We start from the raw sequence: 27,692 nt of genomic DNA on the forward strand, positions 1-27,692 counted from the left end.
CAAGCAACCACTCAGAAGAGCCCAGCAATGCACTAAAAAACACTCAAGAGCACTTTGGCAACCAAACAGCAGCACCCTGGCAACCCCTCCACAATAGGCATGGGCAAGCACCACTCATGTAATAATAAAGAAGACAAAAAATGTAAAAGTACAAACAATACAAAGATGTCCCATAATGCTTATGCCAAGAACATCTTTTTTTTAATATAGAACCACCCATATACTGAGCAAACCATTTAACTCCATTTTCAATCAACCTTGTTGGTTTCAGTTTCAAATCACTGTCCAGCAGGGATTCTCAGGTTACATGTTAGAGCTTCCACCGGATGCATGGGCTATCTGAGGACATCGGAGATGCTCGGCCATCTGGGTTAAACATTGGTAGGAGTCACACTTTGTCGCTGATGAAACGTGTTTTGTGGTGGCTCTGATGCTTAGTGTGAAAGGAGACAGCTGACAGCTGGTGTGAAAGGACAGCTGTTGCTGTAGCTGCAGAAGAACAGTTACTGCTTAAAGCATGAAGCATGAAAGATGTTTTCCTTTAATTTTATTATTGAAATCTAACTGAATCATTCAAATCTAGCTAAACAATACAGAGATCCACCAAGCTTACCCTTGCCAACATGTCTGGTAATAATTTCCTTGTCTAAAATATTTTTTTTGTCAAGCCATAGAGTGCAATAAAGCCTGGGCTAGTATAAAGGCAGATGTGCGTTGCAGGCCTGACCTTGGTTGCTATGGGTACTAGGGACAGACTTATATTCAAGCGCCTGCCTGAGTTCCTGCTAATTGCCGTTGCCATAGCAACGAAGCACCTGATGTAATGCTAGGAAAGGGCAATAATCTTACAAGGGTCCATTTATTTAAAGGGAGCTATTCCACCCTGTGCCTGTCAACTAGGAAACAGACTCAGATTAAGTGCTAGGATGTTGAGGAGTAATGTTTAAAAACCTACCTTTGAAAGCACACATGGTAAAATAATTTGTGCAATTTTCTGAAACAATCAGTCACTATGTTTTCAACACTTAAATTTATCAGTAAGTATTTGAATGTATGTAATCATGAAAGCCAAAAGCAATGCAAGCACCAATAAGAAACTAAACGGACACTGCGAGTGAAATTTTCACACTTTATTAATCATCAAAAAGGTAAATAACAAATACATTACATTTGAGATCTTATTGTAGCTGCAATAAACAACTTTCAAAAAAGCATTATACCCTAAAGTGTGTTGACCTGCACAGTTGAGCATTTAACCTCTTTATTCAGACTGGATGATCGATGATAATACAGAGAGACAGACTGACAAGACATCAGGGTTCAAAAGGTTTCTTCCTCCTTACATCCTTCGTGCTTTACGAGGGCGACAGCCATTGTGTGGCACTGGGGTGTTGTCGGTGATGGAAACAACCTCCAGCCCTCCCATGGTTAACCCTTTAATGGCAGACTACACACAGGGGAGAAAAATCAATGTAGGCTAAGTCAGCTGCGGGTTCAGAGCAATAAACTCTAAGTGTAGTGTGTGTTTAAGAAACATACCTCTAAATAAGAAAACCAGTGGGACAAAATATTAATTAACCTTTTATAAGAGTAGTCAATTGATTAAAATGTATTATCTAATTTAATTACATGATGTGCCAAATAATTAATCAAATTATGGCATCCATGAGTGTGCTTACATGCACACCAATATTACTACCAAAAATCTGACAACCCAAGAAAAAGGGTTACATAAGATGGCAAAAAAGCTAAAGGTGTTTACATGCAATGCAAAAATATAAATGCATGTATGGTTGATGCTTAAACCATTGATGAGCTAACCCTGTGGAAAACAGTTTAAGACGTTTACATGACCTCACATGTTGTCGGCTTATTTTAAGCATAATTGGTGTACTAATAATTGGTGATTTGCTAAATAAAGCCCCTAAATTACCTAATATATTTCAAAGACATTATTGTGGCAGATGAGTAAATCATTGAATATACATAAACATAGAAAATGCCTTTAGAAATCAATATACTGATCATAAACATATCACTGGCCTAATCTGGAAAATATTTGGAGTGGGGTTTACTTAAAAAAACATAGGAAAAAAAGTCCATGGTGAAATTGCTAGTAAATATAACAGACTTAATTTTCAAGTAAAGTCTACATTCAACTTTTTGGTGACTGTAATTTTATTTATTTAATTCCCAAGTATTCAAGTTTTGTAATGTATTTTGATTATCTGAAATGCAATATATTTAAAAGAATTATGTTGGCTTGAGAAAGCCTACTTACTGATCAACTATTTAAACTTCTTCTGAGACTAAATTTGTAACTCGAATTCATCCTAGAGCTTTTAAGCAATATGCACCAAACTTTGCATAGACCTTAAAACTGATCTGGAATAGTGCGCTATATCTTTTCTAACTGATTGGAATTATAGAATTCCCATAGCAGGCTTCTGGACAGGCCCAAATTCCCATTGACACCCATTCAAGTGTGAAAATGTTTTCCTGTAATAACTCCTCTAGAGGTTTTAAGCTACATCTAACAAGTTCATCACACTCCTTCAGGCTGTTCTGATTTATGCTGTAAAGCAACATGCTAGCAGCAAGCTAAAACATGCTAGAAATGCCTATCAACAAGCTAAAACATGCTAGCAACACACTAAAACATGTTAGCAGTGCCTAGCTAAGTGCTAAAATATGCTAGCAACATTATATCTATCAATCTATCATCCAACACTCACTTTCAGACTAGGCTTTTTCAAGCCAAACTCAAAGTTTGTTTCTACAAACTTTACTTTTCTAGTTTAAATATAACTCACCAAGCACTTTATTAGGAGCACATGTACACCTACTTATTCATGCAATTATCTTATCAGCTAATTGTGTGGCAGCAGTGCAATGCATCAAATCAGGCAATTACAGGTCAGGAGATTCAGATAATGTTCACATCAACCATCAGAATGGAGAATTGTTTTATTTTGACCATGCTGATGCTAGATGGGCTGGTTTGAGTATTTCTGTAACTGCTGATCTCCTGCGATATTATAACGGAAACGCCTTGTTGATGAGAGTGGTCAATGGAGAATGGCCAGACTGGTTGGAGCTGACAGAAAGGCTACAGTATTTTAGATAAACACTCTGTACAACTGTAGTGAGCAGAATAGCATCTCAGAATGCACAACATGTCAAACCTTGAGGTTGGATGGCTCAGGGGCGAAAATTTCATCAAAATGTTGGGGGGGACAATAAACATAACAATTCTCAAGAGCAATTTTTGAAGGGGACACCAAGGTTTTTTTTGATGTTGCCCCGTTTGCATTTGTATTATTTTATTTCTTAAACAATTATTTTAAGGATATATCATTATATTATTTACAATACACATATTTTAATGATATTTTAGGGGGGGGGGGGACAACCCTCAGATGATTTCCGCCTATGGATGGGCTACAACAGCAGAAAACCACTTCGGGCACTTTATTAGGACCATAGTGTTCCTAATAAAGTGCTCAATGAGTGTATCATTATTTTATTTAAAATGGTAATTGATTGACAGCCCTAATATTAACCATTTACTTTCATGGACTATATAAATGTTATACCATGGACTATAAAATACCAAGGACACAACAGTTTGCTTAATAAAATGTTTTAATAAAATTAAAAAATCATCCTTCTGCTAGAAGATATAGTCCCTGACATGTAAACTTAATAGTTAACTCTACGGTGCCACACAGTTATACAGAATAAACAGTAGCTAAAGGTGACCAGGTTATAGTTTCATAGCTGTTACTACTGCATATTTTAGCACAGCTTGAACGCTGCATTGACCAATTAACATCCAAAACCGGATCAATCCAATTTATAATATGCATTAAAATATATAAGTAATCATTTATTCTTTAGTCTATGCATTTGACCCAAAAATCCAGATCTCTTTTTGCTTGGAAATCTGCAAAGTACTGCACATATATTTTTTATGCATATTTTGTTATTTCATTCAAATAAGTAAGCACTGCAGTTGGTGGCTTTGCATTGATGCCAAAACTGCCATCTGCTTAAATGTATCTAACTTGACAATGAATAAACCAGGGGCAGGTCAAGAATTCATGCAAGTCTTAAAAGCTCCCTGTAGGCTGCGGCTCTAGAGAGACTCATTAGATTTGCACCCCACCTTAATGTCCTCTCTTGGCTCAGAGTAAGACCATGGAAACCGCCGATGAGCTCAGAAAACTCATTGGTCAGTTTTATTATAGATTCAACATTCAGCACTCATAAAAGTAGACCTCCCATATGGACATAACCACAATACTGAATCAATATACTGATGCAATGCCATTTATATATATATATATAAATCTGTTTTCTCTAGCAGTGGCTTTGTATTTTGGTTTTAAACACTTAGTCCAAAACCCTCTTAAATGAGAATAATGTTTGTAAATTCTACCCTGAAAGTAATAGTACCATTGAGTACCATCAGTGTGACGGGGCACAGGGTTTGATAACATACCATGTTTTGCTCATCAGGACATTGTTCTGTGTGCACCGCGAGTGAAAGAGAGAGAAGCATGAAATAATCCTCCAGATACCGGCCCCAGGTGAACAAGCAAGCTTGCAAATTACGTAGCGTTAGTAAAACGTTATTAATGATAAATATTTTCCAAAGGTTAAGAGTTCTGCACTCAGTCAAACACACATTTGTGCTATTCCTGTTAAGGCAGTATTTTAGAGTAAACACTGGTCATAATCTAACCAAAACTAAGACAATACTCATATTTACTGTATGTCTGTCTTAAATTTCTTAATTCTGCCAAAAAAAAACAAAAACAACAACACTTACTGTACAGTACATGGTAAAACCATGGTAAATTTTCATAAGCGCTGATTTATAAACGATTCTCATTACAAATCAGGGGAAATGTTTACGCATCTTGTGGTCAAGTGCACGTTATAAGTGGCACAAACTCACACCAAATGAGTTTGTGTGGCGCAGCAGTGAAATGAGCCGCTCTGAGATGGAAAAACACTGCGTGTGTGAGCACAGATCACGTGCCTGAACAATTCTGGAACTCTTCACTATGGAACACGCGGCGCATCAAAATATTAAAATCACAGCACTTGCATAATCACTATTTAAATTTTATTTAGATTTATTGTTCAGCATTACTTGAGCATTTTATAATTTGTATGGCTGAATTTTGAGGGCCGCTATCTGAGGGTTGTCCCCCCCCTAAAATATCATTAAAATATGTGAATGTAAATAATATAATGATATATTTTTAAAATAATTGTTTAAGAAATAAAATAATACAAATGCAAACGGGGCAACAAAAAAAAAACCCAATGTCCCCTTCAAAAATTGCTCTTGAGAATTGTTATGTTTATTGTCCCCCCCAACATATTGATGAAATTTTCGCCCCTGAATGCAGCATAAAAGTAATCTATACGACTCCATGGTTAAATCAATAGCTTTAGAAGCGATATGATAGGCGTGGGTGAGAAAAACAGATCAATCCTAAAGTCCTTTTTTACTATAAACCTCCACATTCACTGTTTTTGGCAATTCACATTTTTTGTACATATAGCCACCTACAGCGCAAACATGACTTATTGATCTGCTTCTTACCCACACTTATATCACTTCTAAAGATATAGATTAAACCACTGTAGTCTTATGTAGAGATGCACCGATCATGATTTTTCATGGCCGATTCTGATTGCCGATTTTTTACAAGCAAATGGTCTGATTCCGATTGCCGATTTTTTTCTCGGTTTAAGCAACAGAAAAGAAAGAATGAAAGACTTCATCAAAAACATGTTTATTTGCTCTTTTACAGGCCAAACTGGCCTTAAAATATATGTAGCTATGTGAAATTAGAGGACACAGCTGCATATTAAGCACTAATGGTGCACCGATCAGGAAATTTGAGGCTGATACGATGTCCTATTTTTTTTAACACTATTTTTTTTTTAAAGTGCCTTTTTCCACACTTTTGCAAGTTATATGCTGCAGTTATGTTTATGCCTCACATGGTAAAATTACAGTAACATTTTACAAAAAGGTTTAATTTGTTAATATTATTTAACAACATTACTGTAGTTAACATGAACTAATTAACTTAATGTTAGTTACAACAAATACTATTACATTTTTAAAATCAAATGTTGTATTAGTTAAAATGAATGAACTATGAACTAACAATGAACAATTGTATTTTTATTAACTAACATTGATTAATAAATGCTGTAAAAATAATATATCATGATCCCTAATGCGTTTAACTAATGTTAACGAATTGAACCTTTTTATAAAGTTAACAAAATTACATTAAAATTACATTAATTGTGAATTGCAAACAGTTATTGTATTGAAAACATTTATGAATAGTCATGTTGTCAATATCAAAATGTCAATGTGACATACTAGCAACCAGTGAAAACCATGAGAGCATCACACACAGCAGAGATGCATTCAAAAATAAGAAAAATAGATCCATTACAAGCTTTAAAAGTGCTCCAGTGAGAAATCATTAATATCTATGATTTGTTTACTGTCGTTACTATGTTATTGATGGTTAAACAGTTGCATCTGTGATTAGTGGTATTGTGACTAATATTAATCTGATTTAAATTAGCACTGGGATGAGTGACTGATGAGATATTGAGAGCACACATGTTTGATTGACACAAAGCGCTAATGTTGAAGGGAGATAGGCTAAAAGCGAACATGATCGCTCAAACAGTCTCTACAGCTCAACACAATTTCTGATTGTCACGACTCACGTCATGTATTTGCATGTTTATTTGTTGTTAAATTAGTTTTTATACCCGTTAGCAACCTCTTAATCCTCTTCCTGCTCACTGAGCAGCGAGTCAGAATAACTACCATAGCGACTCTAGAAAATGGGCAGCTTAATATTCATACACGTGTAATTCTTTCATATTTTTAAACCCAAACCGGCATATTCATGTGAGTTGCAGCATGTCTGAAATTGGCTAGAATTGCCAACAATTCACCCTCCAAAGGCCACTCTGTCATGCATCAAGGGCTGAGCAAGCGGTCATTCTTTAGAGTAGCAGTGTATGTGTGATTCCCTGCATGCTGCAAAAAAGATTGTCCCTAGATTGGGACACCACTAGTTTTATGCATTCATTTTATGATGTCTTTATGTGTACTAGTTTGATGGCAAGTTACACTGTGACGACTTACAAATGGCAAACGTGTGTTCAGTATTTTTTTTTCTGCTCTGGGAATATCTGTGAAAATGTTCAGAGCTTTTTTGTAGCCAAGACCTCAAGGTTTGTGGCTATGCAGAAATGGACTTAAAGAAAACATTCAGAGAAATATTTACCACAGTAAAACGTGTGACAACTAGTCCCAGTCTTCACTAATCCATGTTCTCCTTATATGTAGCGTAAACTACAAGAAACTGATACCACCCCCTGCTTAGGAGAGTTTTCAGTTGTAACTCTATACAGGTGTTGATTAAGGCCTTTAGCTACTCACCAAGCGTCCTGGACCGAGTCCTTTCACCAGCACACGAACATAGGTGACCCCTTTTGCCCTCGCCTTCTGCTCAAGACAAACATGCATAAATTCACAACAGTTAGCATAATAACAAACTAATAAATCACAAAGGAAAAACAAAATTGAAGGGGCTTAGAATTTGAGGTCTGCCTGAAACCACTAATTTAGATCATAACTTGTGTCCATGCAGGAAATTAATGGTTATCATTGAGCAGTCATATACTGATTATGCAGACTGCTGTGACTCATAGTTCTCATTAGACTCTTTATGGTAAACGCTGATGAAATTATAAAAAAAATTGCTTGGAAGTAGCCGAGGAGATGTATAAACATGAAACTGAGGATCTGAATGTTATTTCAAACATTGGCCAGTCTAATGATCAGTATAAGCGACACTGAAACGGCCAAGCAAATACTGCTGATTAAAATATCTCCAACATGGACAGAAAGAACCTTCATATATAAACAACCTTAGTAAAAGGTAAGTGCGTATACACCGATCAGCCACAACATTAAAACCACCAGCCTAATATTGTGTAGGTCCCCCTTGTGCTCCCAAAACAGCTCCAACCCGCATCTCAGAATAACATTCAGAGTAGGGCTGAAAGGATTAGGTGACGTTATCCACAAAGTCGACAATAAAAAATTGTTGACAAAAATTTTCATTGTCGAATAGTCGTCCGATCTCATTTAACGTGGTGTTGTGTGCTTTAGAGAATAGATATTGAATACAAGTATATTTAGTCTTTACTGCTTTTAAGGATTTTTAGACAATTTTAAATGGAAATCAACAAAAAAAAACAATTGATAACAATGGCCATTTTTGCAGTGAATTTCTTAACTTAAAAAAATAAATAAATAAAAAAAATTAAATAAATAAATTTTCCCCTATAATTCAGTGAATGTCATTTAGAGGCATTTTTAAAAGATGATTTTGTCCACTTTATTGTTAGTAAGCATGTTTAATACAACCTTTTAAATATGGGCACAAGCTGAACAATTGGTTTAGAGCTAATGATTAATTGTTGCAATAATTGCAGAATAGTCTAATAATTGTTCTAATAATAGTTAGATTAATTGATTATCAAATAATCGCTAGTTGCAGCCCTAATTCTGAGATGCTATTCTTCTCACCACAATTATACATAGCTGATATCTGAGTTACCATAGACTTTGTCAGTTCGAACCAGTCTGACCATTCTGTTGACCTCTCTCATCAGCAAGGCATTTCCATCCACAGAACTGCCACTTACTGGAAGTTTTTTGTTTATGGCACCATTCAGAGTTAATTCTAGAGACCGTTGTGCGTGAAAATCCCTGCAGATCAGCGGTTACAAAAATACTCAAACCAGCCTATCTGGCACCAACAATGCCACAGCTCAAATCACTGTGTTCACATTTTTCCCCCATTCTGATGGTAGATGTGAATACAACTGAAGCTCCTGACCCGTATCTGCTTGATTTTTTGCCTTGCACGATTTTATGCACTGCAAGGTCGACTTGCACCAACATTGTTGGTGCAAGTCGGGCTGGTTTGAGTATTTCTGTAACTGCTGATCTCCTGGGATTTTCACACACAACAGTCTCTAGATTTACTCAGAATGGTTCCAAAAATAAAAAAAACATTCAGTAAGAGGCAGTTCTGCGGATGGAAACGCCTTGTTGATGAGAAAGGTCAACAGAGAATGGCCAGACTGATAACCACTCTCTACGGTAACTCAGATAACCACTCTCTACAATTGTGGTGAGAAGAATTTCATCTCAGAATGCTATTCTGAGATGCAAGTTGGCGCTGTTTTGGAGGCACGAGGGGGACCTACACAATATTAGGCAGGTGGTTTTAATGTTGTGGCTGATCGGTGTGTATATACATATATAGATAGAGGTATTGGCGTTTGCGGTACAAATATCGTCACTCTGACTGACAATTTATGTCATAGTCTATTTTTATATAGACAATATTTACATTTTAAAAATATAGTAACTGATAGTCAATCTTGGGGGTAGCTTACCTTATGAATGAACCCAGCTAAACATGTTATGTTACTCATGCTGTAACAATGTTAATTTAGACCTAGAACATTTTTGATTCGTAGTCTATGTTAAGGACTACAACACCATGGACTTGACAAAACATTGCTCTGTCTCACAAGTGAATGCACAGAGAAATATACTTAAGCCACATACAAATGTCGCCAAAGATATTGGCACCCTTGGTAAATATGAGCAAAGAAGTCTGTGAAAAATAGGTCTTTATTGTTTATCCTTTTGATCTTTCATTCAAAATATTCACAAAAATCGAACCTTTTAATTGAAGTAAACCTCATACATTAAATAAATATTTTTCTCTAAAACATGTTTGCCACAATTATTGGCATCCCTAGAAATTCACATGAGTAAAATATATCTGAAGTATATTTCCATTCATATTTTACATATCTTAGTAGACCTGACTTCCTGTTTCACATGTGTATAAATATGAGGTAACACACACGCCAAATTCTCTTATTCATTCATCACAATGGGTAAGACCAAAGGATAAAGTTATGATGTGCAGCAAACGGTTGTTGAACTTCACAAAATGGGAAGTGGCTATAAGAAAAAAGATAAAGCACTGAAAATACCCATTTTCACCATCATGGCAACAATTAAGAAGTGCCAATCAACTAGAGATGTTACGAATCGGCCTGAAAGAAGAGATGTGTCTATACTGTCTCCACACACGGTGAGGAGGATGTTCAAATCACAGCTGGAGAAGTACTGGAATTAGTTGGGTCTTGGGGTCAGAAAATCTCCAGAATTATAACCAGACATCACCTACTTCACAACAAGTTGTTTGGGAGGGTTTCAAGAAAGAAGCCTCTGCTGTCATCCAACAACAAACTCAAGCATCTTCAGTTTGCCAGACACTACTGGAACTTCAAATGAGACTGGTCGCTATGATCAGATGAAACAAAAATAGAGCTCTTTGGCAGTAAACACTAGAGATGTGTTTGGCGCACACAGAGAGGTAGCCATATGGAAAAAGTACATCATGACCACAGTTAAATATGGTGGTGGATCTTTAATGTTGTGGGGCATTTTTTATGCCAGAGGTCCTGTACATCTTGTTTGGATACATGGCATCATGGACTCAAATACCAACAGGTAAAAATCAAAACCTGATTGCCTCTCCCACAAAGCTTAAAATGGGCTGTGGTTGGATATTCCAGCAAGACAATGATCATAATGATCGAAAACACACATCAAAATCAACACAAAATGTTTTCACTGACCACAAAATCAAGGTTCTGCCATGGCAAATCCCAGTCCCCCGACCTAAACCCCATAGAAAACCTGTGTGGTGAACAGAAAAGGAGAGTCCACCAGTGTGGGCCTCAGAATTTATAGGATCTGGAGAGATTTTCTATGGAGGAATGGTCTCAGATCACTTGCCATGTGTTCTCCAACCTCATTAGGCATTATATGAGAAGACTCAGAGCTGTTATCTTGCAAAGGGAGGTTGCACAAGTATTGAATAAAAGAGTGCCAATAATTGTGCCACACATATATTTGAGAAAAATATTAGTTTTTTCATAAAAATTGTGTTGTTTGGAATTGTTTGATATCTATTTGAGGAATATTTTGAATGAAAGACCAAAAGGATAAACAAGAAGGATATATTTACCAAGGGTGCCAATATTTTTGACCACCACTGTATACACAATTTAAACATGATTAAAACTGGTGCACTGGATTTTAACCGGTTTTCTTTTTAATCTGTCAAAATAAAGGATTTTTTTTATAAATTAGGTAAATGACGGAACATATTCAGATAACGCAACATCTGTGGCCCGTAAAGTATTTGGACACTAAGTCTTAAGTCACACTTAAAAATGTCTGAATATCATTGCATTAGATACAAAATAATAAACTTCAGTTTTCTTAACCATTTTCATCAACGGTCTTATCAGTTTTTTAATGAAGTCAATTTCCATTCAAGTTGTGGTGTTTAACCAGTTACCACAGGTGTAGTTCATCACATTAACTATGCTCATGTTCCACAAGATTGACAAAAGAAAAGTGTCAAAGAAGTGTCCAAATACATTTTTCTTAATTGTGAACAATATTTCAATTGTTTCATAATCAGAAAACTAACAAATGTATTGTGTTTTGCTTTAAAAGTTTGTTGGTGCTGTATTCTTTAAAATGCCACAAGTAAACTATAGCAGGGTTAACGTTTATAGAAGTTAATAGGAGAACACAACAAATATTATATGTGCATTCTCATTTCAACAGCAAAATAAAATTACTGTACATGTCCTTGAATTTCTGGATTATGGCTATAAGAAGAGAGAAAGATGCCAAATTTACTGTCACTCCCTCAGCAGCTGTATTTGAAACTCCAGTGTAGCAGTGTAAACTATTTTTTAATGAAGGTAAAGTAATAACAATGTTGTTGATGAAAGTATGATGAAAAAAAAACATAATACAAAAAGATATTAACAGTGAAAGATATAAACAGAAGAAGAAACAACTTGAGAAACATTTGCTAATAGAAGATATTAGATATGGATTTGTCTAATTATCCAATAATTCAGTATGTTGAGGATTTCCACACTTGAGCTGCAAGAGTTGAATGCCCTGAACACCGGCATAATGAACCGCTTTAAAACGGGTTAATTACCTCACTCAAATGCATCCTATTTATACATGAGATTAATCACTATATCCACAACATCGTATTACAACTTCCATTTGGACAGACAAAGCGAATGTACAGGTGAACTCAAACTAAATGATGAGCTTAATATGCATAACTTGGGTTATGAATATTCTGTTTCCATAAAAAGTCTCTAAAGCATGAAGAATTCAGAATACATTAGGTAAACTAAAAAGTATCTAATACTTCAGTATATTCATTATACGGAGTGACTATTTGCACTATGTGTAAATAGCACCTGCCACACAGTGCCGCTATTTGCACTAAAGTCAATCAGCTCCCTAGCTCCCCATGCGGTGAATAAGTATATCGTAAAACTGAATTCGGGCACTGGCAAGGGTATTCATCCACTAAACATTGAGAATTTTGAATTTTGAATTTTTGTTTCAGATATTCAGACATACTGTGTTATTATGACAGATAAATTACATTAAAGAAATAAAAATATAAAAGGTGTGTATTTTAAATCTATTATAAACAACTGTAATATTTAAAAGATTGCTTCCCTTTCATTGTAATTATGGATGAAAGACATTACAAACATCTCTTTTAAAGAGAAAATAAGGATTTAATTTCATATATTTACACTGTGCTTGTCTTCTAATGACTTTTGAGACTTCAGAAGACTGCATGATGACATTTCTGGTAAGGAAACATAGTGAGCAATGATGGTCTCTGGTTTTACGATGCATTGCAGAATTTTATTTTAGGGAGAAAATGTTTCAGTGTACTGGAATGATTTTGCGATTGAGACAGCCCTTAAAATGGCCGACTCCCTGATCAGTACCCTGACTACTGAACTAGGGAACTGATTGGACACGCACCCCAATACTCTGGTGAAAACACAGAAATAGATGATAAACTGCGGCCACTAGAGTCACTACAGTGGTGTAAGTTGTGCTTCTTTCCGTGTGGACGACCCAGGTTCAGTTCCACATTTTATCCCACTTTTTCTCATTTTGTTTCCCATCTCCACTCTTAATATTTCTTTCAATACTTCTTATAATAGTAAAATACAATTTATATGAAGACTGATTTCCTTGCAGTGATTTGGTCATTATGAATGTTGGGGAGTTGAGAGAAAGGTATGATCTGGATAAATTTGATCCACATTTATACTATAGTAATATTTTAGTAACAATGTTTTTTAATTACCATTGTTTTAATGCAATTAATCATGGTGCTACTACAGTATATGGTGTTAATATATAAACATGTTTAATTTTGTGGTTATTAGGGTTGCACGGTAGACCGGTGCTACGATAGTATCATGATAATAAAGTTTGAAAATACTGGCGGTGCCAAAAGCTGTGTCTCGTTTCGAAGGCTGCGTGCCAAGTAAGATGGGTCCTTTGAATGAGTCCTTTGAATGCAGTATACCGAGCGTCCTCCTTTAAACAAGTCTCGTTGAAATGAGACGGCCTTCATAGGACAAACGGATATGGAACATAACATCGTTGCAACGACAGCACGCCACTCTTTAACAAGCGGTAGTGCTTTGAGTGAGAAGGGAACAAAGACCCTCTGGAAGGGAATGTATGAGGTAAATTTTAGCAGCGTTATAATGATGTAAAGAGAAAAGAAAATAGATTTTACAGGTGTACTTTTCATCTAACACTTTTTTAAATTATATATTAATATACTTATACATATTATATACTCTGCACCCATCTACTGAAGTTCTTTAACATGGGAATTAACATTACTTGCGTTTGAACATCATATTTATGGGCAAATTGGCATTCTTTTCATTTCCGTTGAAGCAAAGAATTGTGAGTGCCCAAGGAGACACCTCATGCATCCTCCGAATTCCCGTGAAAGAAGGTCAAATTTGAAGGCTGCATTCAAAGTATCCTACTCGATTTTATGAAATGAGACAGCCTCGATGAAGTATTAGGCTGACAAATGAGACCTCTGGAGGACGCAGCCTTCCAAACGAGACACAGTAATGCAGTAGTACTGTAAGTTATGTTGTATGTGTGATAGTAAATATAATTTTCACTTAACACTTCATCTGAATCAGACCTATGTCTGCAATAACATAAAAAATATATTCTGAGTGACGTCCCCTTCACGCATTGCCCTTTAAGAGCGCAAAATGCTGTTTAGAATTTGCCACTTATATGGTATTGTTTATTTTTCAGTGAGTGGTATTCCCATGCTTCAAACACACATCTCTGAATCCCAGCATGTAAATTTGGCGGTCGTGTCTCCTATTGGATATTATGAATTTAAGTAAAACTTTGGAGAGTGAGATGCTTTTTAAACAACACAATTCACGTAGCAATATTTGGAATTATTCTGGGTTTTGCCTGATGAGACCGGGAAAACCCATCTGCCGTGAATGTCGACACAGATTTCAAGCCAAAGGGGGAAATACCAGCAACCTTAGTAAACACCTTTGGACACATCCCACTGCCTCTGCAGAATACACACAGCTTAGTGCCACTTAATTTAACCTACCGTAAATGCTTTATATTAAAATTTACAGATTTATAGCTTCCCTGAAAAATCGAATGTTGCACTCATTTAACTTTTTTTTCCAAGTACAACCCCAATTCCGAAGAAGTTGGGACAGTATGAAAAATGCTAATAAAAACACAAAGGATTAATTTGTAAATTATATTCACCCTTTGCTATATTGAAAGCACCACAACTACAAATAATATGATGTTTTACCTTGTAAATGTTATTGTTTTTTTGAAAATGTACAGCAAGTTTAAATCTGATGATTGCAATATGCTCCAAAAAAATTGAGACATGGGCAAATTAAGATTAATAATAACAATTTGACGAGTTGAAATAACAAAGCAATGTGAAACAGGAGATGTTAAACAGGTGAGGCAATTGTGTCATAGTACTGTATACTGTATAAGGAGCCTCCAAAAACAGCCTAGTCCATCAAGAGTATGGATTGTTCAAGACTTGTCAATTTGCCAACAAATACTTCAGCAAATAAACCAGAACTTTGAGAACAATGTTCTCCAAAGATTAATTGGAAGTATTTTGAGCATTTCACCCTCTACAGTGCACAATATATTTAAAAGATTCAATGAATCTGGTAAAATTTTGGTGCGTAAAGGGCAAGACGAAAACCACTTCTTAATGTGCATGATCTCTGATCCCTCAGACGTCACTGTCTTAAAGATAATTAATCTGTAATGGATATCATGAACATGGGATTGGGATTACTTTGATAAACCTTTGTAAGACAACACCACTTGCCACTGCATCCACAGATGCAAGTTAAGACTTTACTATGCAAAGCAGAAGCCCTACATCAACACTGTCCAGACGCGCTGCCGACTTCTCTGGGCTCAGTCACATCTTAAATGGAAAATAGAACAGTGGAACTGTGTTTTTTGGTGTGAAGAGTTTGAAAAACACAGCCATTGTGTTCTCCGGGCCAAAAAGGAAAAGGACCATCCAAGCTGTTATTAGTGTCAGGTCCAAAAGCCAGAGTTTGTATGGGCCAGGGGTGTTAGTGCCCATGGCATGGGTAACTCGCAAATCTGTGAGAACACCATGAATGCAAACAGATATGTACAAATTTTGGAGCATCATATACTGCAATCCAGCACCGTCTTTTCCAGGGACATCCCTGCATTTTCCAGCAGGACAACTTCAAACCACATACTGCCTGGTTTTAAGGGCATGACTGTGTAAGCAGAGAGTGTAGGTGCTAGATTGGCCTGCCCGCAGTCCTGACCTGTCTCCAATTGAGAATGTGTGGTGCATTATGAAGCGCATTAGATGCCAATGAAGACCCCATACAATTGTGCAGTTAAAGACATGAATAATGGATGAATGGGAGAAAATTCCACTTTCTAAAATTAGCAAACTTGGGTTTTCAGTGCCCAAATGCTTAATAAGTATTATTATAAAAATTGTTGATGTTTCACAGTGGTAAACCCTTGACTGTCCCAACATTTTTGGAGTGTGTTGCAATCATCTGATTTGAAATTACTGTACATTTTTTTAAAATAATGAAATTCACAAAGTAAAACATCATGTAATGTTTAGTTGTATAACTTTCAATATAGCAAAGGGTGAATATAATTTTACAAATCACACATTTAGTTTTTATTAGCATTTTTCATACTGTCCCAACTTTTTTGGAATTGGGGTTGTACCAATGCATTGGGGCGGTATCTTCGTGAAGTTCGCACTTGTGATTAGATCATGTCCCTGAGCCATGAGATCAATCCAGTGTGTGTGTGTAATCTGTACTCGCGATACTTTCAAATAATAATAATCACAGAAATAATGGAATAAAAGTTCAAAGTCATTGCCGTTTTAACTGGCTGTATTAGGAATTAGTAAACTAAGAATGTATTAGGTGACAAGTTAATCCAATTGACCCCTTCTCCCAAATCATCCATCAGTTATATTCACCACTTCAGAACAACAAGTTGAATGGCTAGTTTCTAAGAACCACCTTTGCTATGACAAACTGTGTTAAGAATTAACACACTAATATGTGGTATCGTGATACTTTAGCTTGTATAGTATTGTAAAATATGATTATTGTATTATGACAACCCAAGTGGTTACTATGATTTTATCACAAAATACACACAGTAACCATGGTTTATGTTTTGTATGGGAAGGTTAGGTTTAGGGGAAGGTGAAGGGTGTCTATGGGAAAACACAGTTAACACACTGCAATGATGAAACTATACTGTATGTTAGTATTTGCTTAGGAGTGTAAATAGTAGCTAATACTATTTTAACCAGGGTACAAATAGCATCTAACACAATTTGCACTTAGAGCAAAGATTTTTTTTATTGCCATTTATAAAATTGCTACACTTAGTGCTATTATTTCAGGAGCTCAGGTTTCCACAAAGACAGTTGTACAGTATTTTGTATGCAGTTTATATTTTCTTTGTTTGAAACCTGTTTAAACAATAAAAAAAATATATAATTATACACTTTTTTTCTAATGAATATTTGACTACAGTTTGGTCCGTTACAGTTTTAAAACGGACTAAAATTAATGAATATGACAACAAAATATTGACTAATGTTAAAGAACATTTTTGTCAAAAGACTAAAACAAAAAAACTGTAAAAAGTATACTGTGATATAAATTTACATTCAATTATTATAAAATGAAAGAAAAAGAGAAAACGTTTGCTACATTTACCCTGCAAAATTAAGATGGAAATGTGTCATGGGTATATGAAAATGGTTCATTTAGTGGTTTGTGGTAAATTACTAGAAAGAAATGTGCTGCCATCCAGTGGATGGCAACAATTTTGCTGGATGTGTCTATTATGCATGTCTACAAGACAGTTTAAAACTAAATTATACAATATTTATGCTTTGACAAAATTCCTTTTATACTTGTGTACTTGAAGTGTACTGTACGGTGGCTGAGAAGTGCACAACACAAACAAATTTGCAAAACAAATAAAAGCTGAAAACACAAAAAAATTTACCCACATCACAACGAAATAAAACCAACACAATGGAATAAGCCAAAACACAACTAAATTAAGACACAATGAAATGAACAGAGAATAAATATTTTTAAATCATGTGGCAGTTTGTCACAATGCATGAGAGATCATGAGGCTGCTCAGAAGATGCAGGGAGCTGCTCGTCCCACTGCAATCATACAGCCCATTTTCACGGGAGCAGGACACCTTATAAGAGCTGCCGGTAAGCAAGAACAGCAGAGGTACTGTGACGTTATTGCATGGAAAGGATTCATGCAAATGTTGATGAAGTTACTGTATTCTGGTAGAAACCCAACCAGGTATTGGCCAGAGCACTTAAGGACAAATAAGTACAGCGACACTATTTCTTTTCTGATCATTTTGTTGTAACTTATTAATTCTGTCATGTTGTGGCTTAATTTGGTTGTGCACCCCTTGTCAACCCTAGTATTGATAGACTCCTACAGATAATTCTATTATGCATTCATTTAATTTTAATAAGTATAAGAGAACGTGGTCAATAATCTTTGATATTTTTTATTTTAGCATATTTTATCTGTTCATCCTGGTAGCAAACTCAATCAAAACCAACTTGATAAATCTTTTGCCATCTTACCGCAGCGGCTGAAATCCCAGCGGTCTGTGCTGCAACAGGAGTGGATTTCTTCACATTCTTGAAGCCCTCTGATCCACATGAGGTTCTCACCATGTACTGGCCCACACTATCTGTGACCTGAATATGTGTGCTAAAGCAAGGAATTAAAGACAAAAGATAGTGAACTATGTGGTGCCAGTCTGTCACTCAGTTTTCATAGAACCCTGAAAACACAACTTTGTCAAGTCAAGTCAATTTTATTTGTATAGCGCCTTTCACAACACACATCGTTTCAAAGCAGCTTTACAGAAGATCAGCATTAACAGACAATAAAACTGTAATGTCTATAAAGTCGATGAATCATCATTGTGTAATTAGATAAAATACGATTCTTAATCATGTTTAAAAATAATTAAATAATAATTGTATTAATAACCCCAGTGAGCAAGCTGAAGGCGACTGTGGCAAGGAACACAAAACACCATAAGATGTAGATTAATGGAGAAAAATAACCTTGGGAGAAACCAGACTCACTGTGGGGGCCAGTTCCGCTCTGGCTAACATCATGAATATAATGTAAATATTACTTATGTTTAGTTAAAATCATGGTTTAAAATTATTAAACTAAGTAAGTGTTAAGGGTCAGTGATTAAACATCGATTGTGTTTGAACTGTAAGATTGTCAAGGTACCACAACAGATGATAAATCTGTTTATTCTGAAATGATATATTCAGATTAGTGAATATGTCCTGTAACATCCTAGAGTGACCAAATATCTGGACCAATTCCAAAATCGATCTCAACTATTTAATTTCTGTCAAGCTGCTTACTTGTTGTATGTGGCTTTTATGTGTGCAATCGGCAACTCTTCAAACTTTTTGCTGTCCCACGTCAAGGAGCTCTCCAGACCAGGAAATGGAGGGAAGTGACTAAATGTGGAAGAGAAAACAAACAACTGAAAATTTGTGATAAACACTTTAAAAATACATATAATTTGCACCTTAACCACTCTGCTCTCTAGATATCATCAATATTGGCTTTGGCATTGAAAAACACATATCGGCCAACTACTAGTTAGAAGAACACTACTTGAAAAGTTTGGTATTTCAAGTAAATAATTTTGATCATGTGTTTTGCTAAAAGAAAGCTTATGAAGCTATGTTAACTTTGTGTAAGAAAGTAAGTATATGTGCTGACATCACAGTCAGTGTTTAATGTTTATGTCTAAGCCATACTCTTTCAATCTTTTGATGGGGGCAGATGGACTCTTGGTTTCCACTGGCTTGGCATCAGCCTCTTGTAATCGGATGACACTGCATGACAGTGGACGCTGAAACCCTACATTTCCTCCACTGCAGGAGACAACAACAAATTACACCCCTTATAAAAAATACAATGCGCTTCCATGGTACAGTGATGTTGTCAGATGGTGATGCCATGGCACTTTGATCCATGATGCTTTGTAACATGATGCTGAATGATTAGCATATTAAAATATCATCGATAGTATTTACACAGTACTCCAATGTACTTCAAAGAATATACCATGGTACTACCATGGAACAAAAAGCCTAGTAGTTATATTGGGCATTTTATGGTACTTAAATATAGCGTTAACACCAAACTCAAATCCTTGAGTATGGGAAGACACCAATACTGCACTATAGTAGTGACTATTACACAAATGTAAGTTTTTATCAGTCCATGTGCTCACTATAGCTTCTCTTTCAACGATATCTGTCACTTACATCAATCTTTCCGATGAATTCAAGGGCTCCAAAAGCTGCTGACACGAACCTCTTAAAAGGCTGTAAAACCTTCGATACATAGTGAGGTGTTTGTTTATTCCATACAGTTTATCCGCGTAAAAACACACATTACTTTATTAAGGTTGCTTTGCGGACATTGAGGGTCATATGTATTGGGAATGTTTAATAAACATGTTTTTTTAGAGGGGTGAATTATATGTATACGACATTTTTAGACGTCAACAAATCATGTGTGATTTCACGGCGAGTAACATATTGTGCATTTTGCTTTTAAAATGGCCTTATCTATATCATTTGATGAATGTTCTCTTAATATATAGCCAAACATTTGCTTTCCAAACCCCCCGTCTTCAAAATAGTTGCGTCCAAATCGCATATTCTGCACTGCGCTGCACTGTGGGAACACGTGTGGTGAACATGGCGGCGCCCTTATGGAGAGTCTGTCGGCCATTATTGAGAATAATAAATGGATCAGGGACATTAAACTTAGGGGTACGACATTTGTCTTCTTCTAAGAATCAATGTTGTGCGCAAAGTCTCAGAACTGCATCTCCCTGGGAACTGCATGGAGCTGTATGTCTGCAGAGGCTGCCAGTGATCTCTCAAGACAGGAACCCACTAGAGGAGAAGTTCATGGAATTAATGCATCAGGTAAGAGTGACCCAGTCTTATGTAATCAATTCATATGAAATAATTTATATGATATAGTATGATTTGTTATATTTTAAATATAAACATAGATGATTTATATGATAATATAAATGAAGATATCATTTCTTAATATACTTAATTGATATTTTCATATATTGTAAAGAGTGTCCTACCAGTAATTCACGTATTCATATAATAAATTACAGAAGATTTTAATAGGACATCGAAGGCAAATGTTAAACATGTAAAAATTCTTAGCCTGTAGAAGTACCATGTTTCTCAGATGATTATTATTTTTTGACCAATTTTTTTATTACTTCCACCTTAATTATTTAAATTTATTTACTAGTGCAACACAAAAAAATGGCATATACTGCAACACACATTCTTTTGCAAAATTGCAAAAATAAATAAATACAAGTTTTATAATGTCTAAAGTAGCAAAAGTATATAGGGTCATTAGAAACCCCTGGTATGTAATAGTGTTTTTATTTTTTTATTGTACTTCCAAAAATTATATTTGTATGATTATTTTATATCTATATTAGTTTACTATCACAGGATATCTATTTATTTGTTTATTACAAGTTAAATGAGTACTATATTCATACAAATACACATTTGGCTATATTACATTGATTTTCTATGCAACATTAAATGGTAAACAATGGTGAATTATCAGTATCCCATATGTATGTACACATACATATTATACATGCAATTTGTTAATGTGGTGCTGTTGTTGTTTTAGTGATTGACTTGATTTACATTTGACATTGCTATTTTATGAAGAAACAAGATGGAAGTAAACCATAGCAAGTACAACACACGAACAGTATGAAACAGTATGACTTTTGTCATTTGAATGTACCACTGAAATTATGTAAGTTCTGCATCTATTTAAACTCAATAATGCCTGAGAAAATACTTAAGTGAATCTTATGTGTTATGCGTAGCTCAAAATGTGTTTGACAGCCAGTTGCGTCTTGTGAAATTTCAGTGTATAAGTAATGAATTCTGTTCTGATTTGTTGCATTATGTCATTAATATATGAAAAATCTATTTGATTTTATATTTGTAAATTTGCTTGAAAATATTTAGAAAATTTTACTCTACCTGTGCATTGTGTAGATCCATTTATTTATTTATTTTATAAAAATGTTTCTCCCGATTTAGAATGCCAAATTCGCACTACTTAGTAAGTCCTCGTGGTGGCGCAGTTACTCACTTCAATCCAGGTGGCAGAGGACAAGTCTCAGTTGCCGCCACTTCTGAGACAGTCAATCCATGCATCTTATCACGTGGCTCATTGTGCATGACATCGTAGAGGCTCGCAGCACGGGAGGCTCATGCTATACTCCGCGATCCACGCACAATTTACCAAGTGCCCTATTGAGAGCGAGAACCCCTAATTGAGGCCACAAGGAGGTTACCCCATGTAACTCTACCTTCCCTAACAACCGGGCCCATTTGGTTGCTTAAGAGACCTAGCTGGATTCACTCAGCATGCCCTGGATTCAAACTCACAACTGCAGGGGTGGTAGTCAGTGTCAATACTCGCTGAGCTACCCAGGCCCCCTGTAGATCCATTTGTTATAGATATACCTGCTGGGTCTTTAAAGACCTAAATATTTAAGAGAAGTTTGGTGAAGTTCCCATGCATTTAAGTGTTAACTGTATACAAACAGAAAGTAGGCAGACATCACCAAACAATCAAGTAATCAATAAATAATTTATTTAGATATAATAACTTTATTCCTTAATTTATGAGCCACATCATTACTATCCACCACCTTGGAGAAAATCTTGTTTCATAATTTGTTGGCATCGCTACTAACACCCTTCATTCTCATTTTAGAAAATAAATGTAAATAATTGATACACATATATAATTGGAATATTATGTCTAGCATTATTCTTGAGGTTGTGCATTTGACTCTGCCTTGAAAGCATGCCTTTACAATACTGCCTATTCTTTAAACTGCTTCACACAAGCCACCTGTCAAGTACATCTCATAGGAGTGGTTATTGTTATACAGATGGAGTTAGAGAGAAGTCTGCTTTCAGACCATGAGTTGAGACTCATGGAGGATGCAGCACGTATGAGTCGGAAACAGGAAGATGACTATGATTCAGATGAGGAGGAGGATTATGGAGGCAAAGAAATTGTTACAGCACAAGATCTGGAGGATACATGGGAACAGCAACTGAAGCAGTTTCAACCTGCTCTGAGGTCCAATGGTGAGCAGTCTTTAAAAATCACTTCACCCCGTAGAAGCTATTTCACATAATCAGGTTAAATAATTGGTTTGAAATAATACATTTTTTAAGAGGAGTAGTTTAGTTTAATTCTTTATCTGTTTTTGAGAAACCTGCTCAATTGACAACCCATCTCTCCATAAATCACTCTACAGTTGTTGACAAGACAGATGTGAGTTCTTCAGAGCGTTGTTTAGCAGACAGCCTGATCTTGCTGGTGAAAAAGGATATTGGCAGTCAAAAGCTCTGGCTCTTGCCTCAGATACAGTGGCAGACTGGTGAGACGCTTCGACAGACAGCCGATCGTGCCCTTGCAAGTCTACCAGGTAATACATTATAAATGCACTTTCCATTTAGGCTTAACACAGTAGCAGGGTGCAGTTGTCCGTCCTGATTAAAGGTGCTAAATACAGTTCACCAATCATTTGGTTATTAACAACAGTGTTTCCCATAGGATTTGTTTCAACAGCGGTGCTGTTGTGTGTGCGTCCACAAGCCTGCCACGCCATACCCGCATTAACGTGTGTTGGTCGAAGAATAGATTCAAACGGGGTGTCAAACACAATTTCAGCCTGGGCCACATATTTGTGCCCTCAAAGGACCGGTTGAAAATGCTGCTTTGGTAGCACCAATGCAAATAATATTACATGTTCGAAGCACATTTGACAGTACAGCATTGATTTTGAGGTTGGGATGCAGATAAAAATGATGATATTAACATCAGTAACATCTGTGGAAAAAATAAACACCTAATTTTTAAATGGCTAAATTGAAATATTCTGACTGTGTGACTAAGTTGGGTCTTCTTTACAGATTCCTTTGCTTAGGAGGACATCAATGAAACAAAGAGTTTTTATAATGTTACCACATTTCTTTTTTATATTGTGCTAAAATGTCTTTTCTTTACTCCTTGGCCATTCACATTGAAGAAATCTGCTGAAAAGGCATATAAAATTATTCTCATGCACGTGCACATTCCCAGTTAACACGATCCATATCAGTGGCATTCATTGGTTAGGGATCATCCAATAAAACAACTTCATTGCCCCCTTCACCGCCAAACACTGGTCTCGCTCTCTCTCATCAGGATTTTACAAGTGCACAAGTGAACATGAGTTTTGCTACAGGTATTTATTTGCACAAGTCAAGGTGTGAAGATTTAAAGTTGCAAGAGAGTTTGTAAGTACCGATTTGTGGTTGTACTTCGAAAATGAATTAAAGTACGGAAAGTTAATGTTTGTGTCTGTAGTTGTATTTAAGTGAATTTTATTTAACACATATGTGACTAATCTGCAGTTGTGAATTGAAAACACAAGCTTTGAGTTATTGCCTGTGAGTGCAGATTGCAACATTTCGCTTCAATATATATTTATTTCTTTATTTTTAATTTTCACACTGTGTGTAAACTTCAACTTACAAAAACAGTTATTTATTTTACAAGTTCTCAAATACAAATATGCAAGCTCACGAGTTTTGCTACCGATTTACCTTGATATTTGCTGGGCAAACTTTGACAGCATTGAAAGGGAGATCACAGCAAATATTATTTTCTCTTACCCATTTGCTCTAAGACCAAAATAAAAAATCCACTATTACGTTTGCAGGACTTTCCAGAAGAGGGAAAAAAATAGAGAGTGGTGAATTAAGAGAGTAAAATGGGAGAAGATGCCAAATGTACTCACTCTCTCAGCAGCTGTAATAGAAACCCACTCGCAGCTGTGGTAATTAACTTTTTAAAACCAATTCCAGGGTAATATAACACAAAGCATAATGGTATAAATTTACACTCAATATTTAAAAAAATGTAATCTAAAAATTTTTTATTATACGCAGAAACTCGTCATCGCAATCTGTGAAAAAGGTATATTCAGCAGTGATGCAGCGCCACTGTAAAATGCATATAGGGGAAACGCTGAACGAGACTGCATTCTGTAACCAAACTGACTCCTGTTCATTTTTAGGACTCACACAACTGCATTTTCATTAAACCTGTTCTATATAAATGGACACCATTTGTTAGATTAAGGGGTCTGCGGCAACCCACTGTCACATATTACCCCACTCTCCCTTACAAATTATATAAAAAGAAAAATGGATCAAGAAACCCCCCAAAAACAACTCTTAATGTACTTTTACATATGAAAGTACATTTTTGCGTGTTCCCAAATACTCAGTATAAGTTATTATGGAAATTCATTCTTGTGTCTTGTTTACAGGCAAAATTGTTGTTTTGGCCACCTAAATCTTCCATCATTATGTTACCGTTGACCACAAGAACAAATGGAAGGTGCTATTATTTCAAGGATTAGTTCAACCAAAAAGAAACATTCTCTCATCATTTCCCCCTTATCCCAGATGTGAATGACTTCTGCAGAACCCAAACAAAGATGTTTTAGAAGAATATCTGAGCTCTGTATGTCCATACAATGCAAGTGAATGGTGACAAATTTTTAAGCTCAAAGCATATAAAGGCAGCAATAAAGTAATCTATAACTCTCCAGTTGTTAACTATATCCTCTGAAGTGATCCAAAAATTTTTGGGTGAGAACAGACATAATGTACAACTTGCCAGTGTCTAGGCACGGGATTCAAGCTCAATTACACTTCCTAGAGCTTGACGTATGTGTGGAGTGCTAGATGGCGCTAGGAAGTGTAATCAAGCTTGAAATCATGATCACCAAGGAGACAACTGTCAAGATTTATAGTGAAAAATATTGGTCTCTGGATAGCTTCAGAAGATATAGATTTATAGTCTTACGTTTTACCTTTGTCTTTTTTGGTGCTTTGCTCACCATTCACTTGTATACTGACGTAGAGCTGAGATATTCTTTTAAAAATCTTAATTTGTATTCGGCATAAGAAAGGAATTATGAGAATTTAAATTTTTGTGTGAACTATCCCTTTAACTTCATGTTTATTTTGACCTTTCTTTGTCCCCTGACTGTAGGTGCAGATCTGAAGGCTACTGTCCTTGGCAATGCACCCTGTGGATTTTACAAATACAAATACCCGAAAGACATTCAGAAGAAGGGCAATGTTGGAGCCAAAGTGTTTTTCTTCAAAGCTGTGCTGTCCAGCCATAAGCACTTACCCCTTGAGAAAAATTCATTTGCCTGGGTGAAAAAAGATGAACTCCAGGACTTCCTGAAGCCAGAGTACCTGAAACAAGTCAACCGCTTCATAATGGGTCTGTAATATTTGAAGAAATGGACATGATGGAAAATATGATGGGAATGGTCTGTGAGTGTATGTTATTTAGGACATGGATTCCAAGATGTTGGACACTAGAACTTATCAGAGAATTACAACAAACAAAATTTGTGTTGCTCCAATTGTCACCCACATTATACAGTATCAATACTGATTTGATAATTTTTAGCCCAGACAATTTGTTGTCAGTCACTGTCTTTGTGTATTTATGTCTGTGGATGGTATGATTTGAGTTTATTGATCTTGCCATCACTATGAATAGAAACTGCTTTCTCAGCAAGTGTGTGCAAAATTAAAAAGGGTCCAGTTGTTCACTTTGAGTGATCTCATCTTTTCATGTATTGGTTAGGATGAAATATTTTGGGCAGGATGAAAATTATATTATTTGTTTTACCCTGCATATTTTTTTCTATTTTCCTCTTTATTTTTTATCTCCACTGTCCTAACATTAAAACATGGTAAATGGTCTGCACTTATATAGCGCTTTTTTATTAACCTTAGAGTTTACCAAAGCGCTTTACACTGTGTCCCAATCACCCATCCACACTCACATTCACACACCAAGGCGCTAGCCTGCCATTGGGAGCAACTTGGGGTTCAGTGTCTTGCCGTAAGGACACTTTGGCATGAGGAGCCGTCCCACACGGAGCCGTGGAGGAGCAGTGTGAACCACCAACCCTGCGATTGGTTGCCGACCCGCTCTACCATCTGAGCCACAGCCAACAGGCCAACGAAGCACTTAAAAAATTTCTAGCCAACAACCTTTTTAAAATATTTCCACTTGAGGGCAGTAGTTAGACAAAGAATGGAGGATAGATCATCCAGTGGGGATTCCCCTCCCCACCTTTTAGAAGAAAAACACAAAACTATCCTGATGCTTTTGGACAGCATATTTCTGTCTTTTCCTATTTAAATGCTTTTTACTTAGGGTTCTCTTGCCTTTTATGTCTTTCTCAGGTCATTGACTTTTATGCTGTGCTTGTGGAAATGGGGATTAGTAATACTATGAATTATTTAGGGCTCTTGATTATGTAGGTCTTGAAAATTTGGCTGTAGACAGTCATTTCAGTCAGTGTTTTGGGATTTGGTGGAGAAATTACTTAACTGGTAAAACTTAAAAGTCCTCATAAATTGTGCAGCTGTGGGCTCTACAGTTATAAAACTGATGACTTGTTTTGTGCAAATGTGTGTTCTTGAGAAGGGAACAGGCCAGTTTTTTGTAAAGTTATGAAACAGTGAGTGAAAAAACTAATTATTTTTATGAGTGATATGTGACTCAAAAAAAAAAAAGAAATTGTTAGGACCGTTAAGTCTTAAGCAAAAAAGTACAAGTGTAAGTATAAATAATGGTACTGGAAACACTACATTTTATTTATGCTGATTAAAAATAATAATAAAAAACGAATGGTCTCCAAACAGGATGGTTTTCATTATTTTGTTAATGACAATTTACAGTAATATACAATATATAGGGATGAATTAAGACTATGAGATTTTCCCACTTCTACAATTTTTGAAACAACAGTTTTTCTTTGTACA

General features: G+C 35.9%; 2 protein-coding genes across 2 annotated transcripts; one reads left to right on the forward strand and one right to left on the reverse strand.

The window, feature by feature from the left end:
- Window positions 1-1,121: 1,121 nt before the first annotated feature.
- On the reverse strand, window positions 1,122-20,179 carry mrps11 (mitochondrial ribosomal protein S11). The gene is made up of 6 exons (XM_052152081.1): window positions 20,013-20,179; window positions 19,500-19,616; window positions 19,095-19,193; window positions 18,285-18,414; window positions 7,502-7,567; window positions 1,122-1,447 (listed from the first exon to the last, which is right to left on the reverse strand). Exons 1-6 carry the CDS (start codon window positions 20,090-20,092, stop codon window positions 1,340-1,342), a joined length of 600 nt encoding a protein of 199 aa, XP_052008041.1. The 5' UTR covers window positions 20,093-20,179; the 3' UTR covers window positions 1,122-1,339.
- Window positions 20,180-20,437: 258 nt separating this feature from the next.
- mrpl46 (mitochondrial ribosomal protein L46) lies at window positions 20,438-27,397 on the forward strand. The gene is made up of 4 exons (XM_052152449.1): window positions 20,438-20,684; window positions 22,724-22,925; window positions 23,099-23,269; window positions 25,891-27,397. Exons 1-4 carry the CDS (start codon window positions 20,451-20,453, stop codon window positions 26,136-26,138), a joined length of 855 nt encoding a protein of 284 aa, XP_052008409.1. The 5' UTR covers window positions 20,438-20,450; the 3' UTR covers window positions 26,139-27,397.
- Window positions 27,398-27,692: the final 295 nt, after the last annotated feature.

Source organism: Xyrauchen texanus, chromosome 2 (genome assembly GCF_025860055.1).
Source record: "Xyrauchen texanus isolate HMW12.3.18 chromosome 2, RBS_HiC_50CHRs, whole genome shotgun sequence".
Taxonomy (NCBI): domain Eukaryota; kingdom Metazoa; phylum Chordata; class Actinopteri; order Cypriniformes; family Catostomidae; genus Xyrauchen; species Xyrauchen texanus.